Source organism: Mangifera indica, unplaced genomic scaffold (genome assembly GCF_011075055.1).
Source record: "Mangifera indica cultivar Alphonso unplaced genomic scaffold, CATAS_Mindica_2.1 Un_0007, whole genome shotgun sequence".
Lineage (NCBI taxonomy): Eukaryota > Viridiplantae > Streptophyta > Magnoliopsida > Sapindales > Anacardiaceae > Mangifera > Mangifera indica.
The window spans coordinates 527,882-538,303 of record NW_025401099.1 but is presented as its reverse complement, the minus strand read 5'-3'; the positions used below and the strand labels follow the sequence as shown (position 1 = coordinate 538,303).

General features: G+C 31.9%; 1 protein-coding gene across 1 annotated transcript; it reads left to right on the top strand.

The window, feature by feature from the left end:
- Nucleotides 1-7,277: 7,277 nt before the first annotated feature.
- On the top strand, nt 7,278-9,701 carry LOC123205463 (protein STRICTOSIDINE SYNTHASE-LIKE 10-like). The gene is made up of 3 exons (XM_044622407.1): nt 7,278-7,610; nt 7,829-8,092; nt 9,012-9,701. Exons 1-3 carry the CDS (start codon nt 7,333-7,335, stop codon nt 9,574-9,576), a joined length of 1,107 nt encoding a protein of 368 aa, XP_044478342.1. The 5' UTR covers nt 7,278-7,332; the 3' UTR covers nt 9,577-9,701.
- Nucleotides 9,702-10,422: the final 721 nt, after the last annotated feature.

Below are 10,422 nucleotides of genomic sequence, written 5' to 3'. Positions count from 1 at the left end.
TGTTGAGAGTAAGAAATTATTATAATATTTTATGGGTAATAAAAAATTGGTTAACCAAGTTAGAGTATTTATTCTAGTTAAGGATACTATAAGTATAGATCAGCTAGGTCAGTTATACATCAAGGAGATTATGAGATTGTATGGGGTACTAATTACTATAATGTCAAATAGACACACAAGTTTTGTATTGATTTTTTAGTAGAGTTTGCAGAGGTCACTGGGTACGAGATTAGCTTTTAGTATAACCTACCATCCTTAGATTGATGAACAAGATAAAATGGTCAATTAGGTGATCGAGAATATATTAAGGGTATGTTGTCTAAACTAAGGAGCAAGTTGCATGACATTTTGCCATTGATGCAGTTTGCATATAATAATAGTTATCAAACAACCATGTTATAACATCCATAAGTAAGCCCAAGGGCATTTCAATTTTTTCTCTTTATTTAATTATGAAGAATGTTGAGTTATGATGACTTTTTAGTAAGGACGATGTGCACCACAAAGGTGATGCTCATTGTGCCTTAAAAAGGCAGAAAGTCATTTCACATTGAACATGTAAAAATTACTAAGTATATAAATGCACATGCCAATATATGTAAGAACACACGATCGTGTGTCATCAGCAAATTTAAAATGATCAATTTCATGGTAATTTCAAAAACTATCTTTATTTAATAATGCCATACATGTCTAAGTGTAGGAACCACATGTCGATGTGTTGAGTTTGGCAGACAAAATAAAAAAAAAGGTGCAAGGCTGATATACGTTATTTTGTATTCAGAATCTTTTTAACAACCAAATAGAGAGAAGGATAAAGGAAATTGAGAGCAGTTAGGGTGCATCAATGAGGGATTGGATCAAAAGAACTTCATAGCCATGTGAAAATTAGTGAATCACTAGAGAACAAGTAAGTAGTTGGCCTCTCCCTCTGTGAATTCAAGTGATATTTCATAATATTGCTATAGATTAAGTTGTTGATGGTCTATTTGAGTAAATATGCAATAACTATGAATGGTTGTGATGTTATGATGTTTAGTAGATCATGAAAATGTAAAGGATTACAATATATGCTTATGTACGCATATATCCATGAATATTAACTAAGATATATTGATTAATGGCTTTATGATTTTCTAAAAAGAAAATGATTGATGAATATTTGATGTTGTGAGATGTTTAAAATGCTTCGTGTAAGACTCATAATAAATGTGTATGATTGGAATGTCATAATTAGGTTAGAAAACGTAGAAATCAACAAGTTAGAAAATTTCAAATCATGATACACGATCATCTATGATGACTCACACATCTGTGTATCCTTTTGTATAGAAATATTTCATGAGCAACAATGCATTTATCTTAAGGAGATACTTACATGACCATCTGGCATAGGACACATGCCCTTCTTTGTTTCTCTAATAGTAGACACCTATGTAAAACATGATGACACACTTGTTTTTAAGTTATAACAAACATAGGGAAGCAAGATTAGCACACTCTTATATGTGGTTTTTATGATGAACACAAGGAAGGTAAGGCTAAAGAACACTCTTGTATATACGAAGAAGTTATATACAAGGGCAAAAAGAGAACAAAAAGGGTTTAATAAATCTAGTTAAGATAACTAACCATAGTGAAAGTACCAATTATGTGAAAGACGTCAAGACCCTGGCCAAGTTGAATCTAGGTCAAAAATAGAAAAATTATGAAAAATGATGTACACCTAGATAACCACTAGTTGTATGCATAAATGGTGAGGTTTATGAAAGTAATAAAGTTATACAAGAGATAGATACTTATGAGATGCATTATACACTCAACCCTAAGGTGCACTGTAACACCTGCATGTATTTCTTGAGGGCATAATAGTTATTTTATATATTTATGAATGATATCAAGTGAATTTAAAGTTACAAAATGAATTTTGAATGACACACGGTTGTGTATGAAAAAGCCATGCCCATGTATCATTGTCACATTAGACAAATAAGATGATTTTTGAGTAAAATTTGAATTGCATAATACATTACTATGTATGGTTAGTATATGACCATGTATAGCGTTAGGCGGTTTCAGCTTAAAAAGGCATGTTTGCTATATTTTAAAGATTTTTATTCCTATCCTAAAAGACACGATTAGAGAGAGAAAGAAAAGAATGTGGAAGCTTATTGACCAAACTATCTTTTAGCAGCTATAACGATCATTTTTTAATGACATTGTGGGAGAAAAGTTAGAGAGAAAGAGGCTTGCTTTTGTGCTTAAGTTATCGCAAAATTGAAGTAAGTAAGAAACTTTACACCCTCAATTAATGCCATGATGGATTGAAGATTAAAGATGGATTTCATGTGATTATGTGTTTAAATTAATAAATGATTGATGATTGGATGATAATAATCATTGGAATGTTCATGACTCATTTAATGCTTAGCAAATGATGTATGACAAAGAGATTAACTTAGCGCATGGTATGTTTGATTATTCATGCCTTTTGTGTTGATGAATGCAAGTCCTTTTAAGTTGTTTTTTGACTCTTTGTTGATGCCTAGTAATGGACTAAGTTACATGTTGTCTATTGAAATTAATGTGTTTGATGAATAGGCAATGATCTCTATGTAGTAGAAGTGCTTTGATGTGATTATGGCTCATTTTTGCATCATATGATAAGTATGATCTATGTAAGATAGAGGTAAATTAATAGAGTTTAAGTTAGAATGATTTATGTTGCAAATAAGTTAATTCTTTTGAATTTTGAGTTTGACACACGACCGTGTGGTATCAGACACATGCCAATGTGCATGAATCTCATATTCTAAGTTAAGTTTGTTAGTGATCTAATAATCGTTGGATGTTGTTAACAGTTGAGCAGCCAACTAAGGTATAAAGTTTCCCTTATATGACCTTTACATGATCGTGTGTGTAGTGAAATGACCAGAATACCACTAAGAAGTAGTATGATTGAGATAAGTTTAAAAATATAAAATCTACTAAATTTCAGAAGGTGTTGGTAAGGTACACCCTCGTGTTTATAGGAAAAAAAGTTACATGGGGAGAGGCCATAAGGAAAAAAGGTCATGTATGTGACAAGGGGGATACACCCTCATGTATCAAGAAGCACACACTCGTATATGAAGGGAAAAAGAAAGAAAAGAGAAATGGAACTATGTTAGATACTAAAAGGTCATCCCGAGAGATAACATACAAGTCCCGGGTATGTAATAACACCCTATGTGTTTAAAGGTGAAATTTTAGTAAGGCATAAGATAACTTCAGGTGAAAATGAGAAGGAGTTAAGTTAAGTTACGGCTCAAGATGAATGCATGCTAAATATCATAGGATCATTACAAAAGGACACTATAAGTTCAATTTAATTTAATGCAAGTGTGCATGGTAAGGGATAGTGGCATTTTAATTAGTTCATCACATGGTTAATAGGATACATCACAAATGCATTCGTGGTATCGAGGATGGTTTTTCTATAGCAGTTTTGTAACTATGTGCATACGGTAGGGGAGAGATTGCAACCAGTTTTTTTGTGTGACCAGGTTATCATAGTTAGTTAGTCTGATAGTCTAGCCAATATGTGCACAAGACACAATAGTCAATAGATATTTGAAATGTCAATTGTTTTCACTAAGACATCAAATATGTCAAACTCAACATAACCTTAGTAGTTTGTGTTAGATAGCCTATCTTTTTTAGGAATGAAAGAGCTGAGAGTGGATGGATGGGCATAGAAGGATATTGGAAAACACTCACTTTAACCACATAGAGACTTGGCAATGGAATGCCAATTTTAAGATTGTATGTTATATGTAAAGTGTCAAGAGGTGACTTACTTATTAAGTGTTTTTCACTCACACGTTCCTTTTTATAGTTTTGTAAGTCAAAATGAGTAACGAGGCATGCAAAGGAGCAAATAGTCCATCTTAGTTTGTTGTATGCAGTTGAAGGACAAAATCATCATTTTAAGTTATTTGAGCAGAGTATTCATTTTTATGATATTTCAAACATTAATAGTGTTTTTGCAATTATACTAATGAGGTTGAATTTCAGAGTATTTACGAATAAAGTAATTTATTGAACCTTTTTGCATGTATTTAAGATTAAGTACTTGGTAACATGTTCTTTATTTCCATTGTATGGGTTAAGAATTCAAGTTGTGCACGTCTCTTTAGTTCATATTCTTGGTAGAGGTATGTGTCTGGAAAGCGATGTTACATATTTGGATAACTCCAAATAAGGCATTTTATGAGAGAAAGTGTTTATTACTATTCCATCGGGATGAGATTTATGAAAGGGATACCCTAACTCAAGCTTTGAGACTCAAGATAAATCAATGTATGATTGAGGATGTTAGGTAGACAAAGGAGGATGAGATAGATTCAGGACCGTTAGAAGAGTTATGCTGATCAGAGGAGACAAAATTTTGAGTTCGGGTGGGTGATAAGGTTTTTATTGAGGTAACCCCCTATAAACAGGTCATGAAGTTTAACAAGAGAGACAAGTTGGCTCTGAGGTTTATAAGACCTTTTGAGATATTGGAGTGTGTGAGTAATGTTGCCTACCAACGTACATTACCAGTAAACATGAATCACATTCATAACATGTTTCATGTGTTATTGTTGTACAAGTATATCAATGACTCGACCCATGTGGTGAGGATTAAAATTAAGCAAATTCCTCTAGTTAAGGTCGTTTTGAGTAACTTTCACATATTTGAGAGCAAATTAGTTTTGAGCTATTTACTTACAAATTCTTTTCTCTAGTTAAAATCTTTGCTCATACACTTTGTAATTTCATTTGCATTGGGTTGTACTAAGTTTTAACTTTCATATACACTCTTTGAGAGAGATCATATTTCAATATCATACTAAAAATTCGTATTATAAAAGAGTGAGGTTCGCTCTTGGAGAGATTAGAAAATTTTTAATGAGAGAAATTGAGTTTTAACACTTGTAAAGGTTAATAGCACCTTGGAAGCTATTTTGTTGTGAAGAAAAGCTTGGTTGAGTTTTGGTCAACCAAAGATTAGTGGAATACTCCAAGGGAGAAAGCTTAGAGGAGTGGACGTAGGTCGAGTTGAGCCAAATCACTATATATCGCGTGTTTGATTTTCTCTTCCCTTTAACTCATACTTTATATTATGTTATTTTGATTGTATTGATTATTTGAAATATTTTTGTTATTCTATTAAATTAGATTAAAAATAGGCAATATTCATTGATTTGAATAAATTGTTTTAATTCTCTAATTTGGTAAAGATTATTTTAAAATTGTCTAATTCACCCCCCTCTTAGGCCATTTGATCCTATAAGAAAATAAAATTCATATAAAAGAGGGAGGAGAAATATAGCCCGCCCAAGGGTAATTATGTCTTTTCCTCATGTTTCACTTTAGATTTATGTTATGTTTTTAGGAGTATGTACGACCATACACTTTGGAGGTGTTCACTCGTACATACATGTATAACAAGCAATTTGGTCTTATGGCATTTGGCGCAAGGATGGTGTAAATATAAAAGGTATGAGTGTGTAAGCATGTAAGGCACATTCGTACGCTCGCACAAGGAAGATTTATGCCCTTACGTTTGTTGAAGTACGACCATATGTTGATTTTAAAATTGGATAAAAGTGGTTTTTGTTGATTTTAGATTGTAGTTTTTGCCACAAAACTATAGGTACGCCTATGTATTGGGGATGCACGACCATACGTGATGGGTTTTTTGCAAAATAAAAAGAGTTGCAAGATGCAAAAAGGTTTTTAAGGCGATCTGATATGCTACTTGGGAGCCTACATTCGCAATCATATTATTTTCCCTAGGAAAGTGTTCCAATAGAGTTCGCGTAGTGATTGCAAAGAAAGTATCTTGGAAAGGATGTAATTGTCTACAAATCTCTTGTAAGAATTTTACTTTTTTCTTAAGGGTTACTTGTCTATCATTTGATAACCTTATCCTCAACGTGATCCTTGATATTTATGAGATGAAAAGGAAGAGTTAAAATCTTATCTGTTTCAATTCAATTTAAATTCAAAATTGATTTCCTATTTTGTTACTGTAGAGATAATATAACCGATTGATAATTTATTGGTAACTGATGGATGATTGATCCATCCTAACATGAAAAGAGGTTATTGTTTTCTCACGTAGACACAAAATAAGGATGGAAGATGACCTAAAAGGTTGTTGCATCTGGTTGAAGGACTTTTACCCATATACCAGGCTGCAAGTTATTATCTTGTAGTTTCTCGTTTCATTAGGTATTGTATTGTCAGTTTGCTCAAGAAGAAGTTCTACAATATAACATTGAGAAGGAAAATAAGGGGACAATGTAATATACGAAATCTTCTTCTTTATATTTCCTATATTTCTATGTTATCCCAATTCATATTTGATGCTTCAATTTTATAGGAAACATATAATGTGAAAATCCAGCAAATTAGTATCTCATTATTGCACCAGCAAAGCTTACAAAAATAACATCCATTAATACATGCATTTAGAGTATGGACTCACAACAATATCAATTTATTAAATTTACATTTATTCCTTCATTTTGTATAATAACATAAAAATTATTTTAGAATAATTATACCCAAAAGTCTTTAAATAAAATAATATATTAGTATTTTTTTTATTATCTCTAATCAAATATAATAATTATTTATATTTATCAAATTTTATCAAATATAGTAATCATTTATACCTAGTAATTTTCTGAATAATCGATGTTTAAAAATAATTTTTAATTTTAATAATAAAATATTACTCAAATAAAATACACCCTTAAAGGTTTCCAATTTATCATTCAAATGGCTATTCACACTTTTTATCAATATCTACCCTTATAGTCTGAAATTTTACTTATATGAGTGATGCCATAACAAGGAATTGTTTTTATAAACCTGAAATCAGCATGCCAAGGTTACCACAAAAAGGTAAATGTGATAAAATGTTTTATACTTAGAAAGATATTATATGTATTTATAATTAGTACTAATATAAATATTAAAAATTATGTGTTATTATAATATGTTATTTTATCTTTTATTCTAAATTATTCAATTATAAATTATATGATACGATCGCTATAAAATTGAAAGTTTTCTTTTAAATGTTTTTTTTTTTAATTTTCGGTCAATAATAAGTATTTTGAGCCCAAAAATTTGGGCCGATTAAATTTGACGGAAACCCTGGGTATAAAATGGGCCCTTGAGGAGAAGTCGTCGGCCTTGGATCTAATAGCAGGATAAGTTAAAAGAAATTTCTTATAGAGGAGGTCCGATCTCTCTAAGGTCTTCTCTTCTCTTCTCTTCTGTTTCGGGAAGAAGATGAAGTCAAAGTTTGTATTAGTCACAACAACGGTAATAGCAATAATTTCTATAATTTTGTCGAAGAATGTCGATTTTGGACCACCCGAAATAGCTGGTTCTCATGACTGGCTCCACAGTTGCGAGGTAATACAAGTCCCAGGAGGTTTTGGACCTGAAAGTATTGCGTTCGATGCCGATGGAGAGGGACCCTACACTGGTGTTGCTGATGGTCGCATTCTCAAATGGAAAGGACTTGATATTGGCTGGACTGAGTTCGCCGTCACCACTTCTCAAAGGTTGATTTCCTTTTTTCCATTTAGGAAATACCTATAACAAATAGTAATTACATGTGCATTTTAATTTACCAAACGTGAATGATTTTGAAGAGCCTAATTAAACTGGATTGACAGGGTTGGCAGTTACTTAGCTTAGCTAAAGCTATTCATCTGATGGAATATAGTGATTATATTCTCACATTTTCATTGATTGCAAAGCGTAATTTTCATGTTTCCAGGAAGGAGTGTGTTCATCCATTTGCACCAGATATGGAGCATGTTTGTGGGAGGCCATTAGGACTACGATTCGATAAGAAAACAGGAGATCTCTACATTGCTGATGCGTACTTTGGCTTTCAAGTCGTAGGACCTGCAGGAGGTTTGGCCACACAATTAGCCACAGAAGCTGAAGGCCAGGTGTTCCGTTTCACCAATGATATGGACATTGATGAAGAGGACGGTGTTATTTACTTCACAGATACAAGCACAAGTTTCCAGAGAAGGTAACTAATCACAAACTTGTTCTTGCCTTTCTGCCTGTCAAATGTACACATAATTTTGTGTCAGGAAGTAGGTGATGTCCTTGGATAATGTCTTGTTTAATTTATTTTCAAACAACAATAGTTAAGGTGCCTATATGAAACTAGCTTATGTTAAAAAAGACTTTGGCTTAACTCCGAATTAATCTCTTCACTTTTGGCAAATGTCCTGCTAAATTTGGAAATAATTCATGTACAATTTCTTTTAGAAAATCTGTCCTTATAAATAATCTTACAAAGTCACTTAAATTGAAGCTCCAAATGGCCTATTAGTGAGAATCTCTGAAATGTAAAGCTTGTATCAGTGGATGAAGAAAACATGTGAAGGTTGTATTATTCATTATTGAACTTACAAGTGTTGATGAAATGAAACATAAAGCTTTTATAACTTGTATTTTGTACTAGATGCTAAAAACAAGAGACCACCTAATTGAATTCTCACAGTACAATTAAAAAAAGAAATATCTACACTGTTGTGCTTTAGTAGTATTTTCAGCCAATTTTGGTGAGTTAGAAGTGACTCCTAAAAGACTAGATACCTCTCATGTGAGATTGAAGAGACCTATATGAAGCTTGGAGAACTTATTGTTTGGGTAATTGTAAAATTGATTATTGATTGATATTCACTTTCACAATCCCCATTTTCTTCAGTTTTTTCCTTATGAAAATTAAGGTTTCAATGTGCTAGAAATCTTTTTCCTTTTTTTTTTTTCAATCGTTCTCCTTTTGTCTTAATTGTTGCTTTTGGAATCGATTCCCCCTTGCTAAAGTTAGATATTATATTTTCCAATTTAAAAAGGAAAAAAAAAAAGAAGTAATGAGAAGAAAAGAAAACTCTTCTCAGTTGCTGAATTGCTAAATTCTTTTAAGTATCTCTTGGTAGGCAATTCATGTCATCGATCATGAGTGGAGACAAAACAGGCAGGCTGCTGAAATACAATAAATCAAGCAAAGAAGTAACAGTCTTATTACGAGATATTGCCTTTGCAAATGGTGTTGCATTAAGCAAAGACCGAACTTTTGTACTTGTAGCTGAAACCACAACTGGGCGGATTTTAAGATATTGGCTTCTGGGTCCAAACACTGGAAAGTTTGATGTTTTTGCTGAGTTACCAGGATTCCCAGACAATATCAGAAGAACTTCTGACGGGGATTTTTGGGTTGCCTTGCATGTGAAGAAAGGACTTGCAGGAAAGATTCTTTCAAATCCATGGTTTGGGAAGGCAATGTTAAAACTTCCTCTTAGCTTTAGGCAACTGCACTCATTGTTAGTAGGAGGGAAGCCCCATGCAACTGTCATTAAGCTTAGTGAAAAGGGTGAAGTTTTGGAAGTTTTAGAAGACAGTGAAGGAAAAACGTTGAGGTTTATTAGTGAAGTGGAAGAGAAGGATGGGAAGCTGTGGATGGGATCAGTGATGGTCCCATTTATTGGTCTATGCAATTTGTAACAAAAATGTAATTTTATCATTTGCTATTGCTTCTGTGTATTTTTAACATAAATTGTGTTTTCAATGTTTGGAATTTTCATTTAATGAATATATAAAGTGCACCTTACAAACTGATTTTGGATTAATATATTTGTCCAGATGATGGAAATTTTGTCATGGATGGGATGAGAAATCCTCTCCTTTTACGAGAGTTGGCTTAAGTGGTAAGAGAAAAAATTTTCTTATAAAAGGTCAAGGTTTAAATAACATGACCTCTCACACATAGAAGGCTAGGGTACAAATAGAGGAACAAAACACCAAGTATACATAAGAAAATATTTTGTACAAATGCACTACCAAAAAGGGTCTTTAATGAAAAAAATTAATTATTATTTTTATAAATTTAACAATCAATTATATAAATTCTCATTAAAACTAAATAAAATTAATACTTTTAACAATAAACTTGTAATATTTCACTAAAAAACTAACAAACCCGTCATTATTGGTTTTATATATATATAAGAAACTAAGGATGAATAGGAACTGAACTAAATTTGAACACCCTCTTGTTTCATTTTCAAACATTTATATATATAATTTTAGCCAACATATCTATTGTGAATAATAATTAACCTATTTAATAAAAAATCTTATGAAAAGTTTTCCAATTAAGGGTGGATTTTATCTAAATTATTTCAAATCTAATTGAACAAATCGAGTTTAAATCAAAGTTTGAACTCGATTTTATAAACAGAATGATTTCAAACCACTTCAAACATTCAACTTTGATTTGGTTAAAATAGAAAATTAAATAAAATTATTTTTAAATAGAGTTTGAATCTTAGTTTATCAATTTCAAATTAA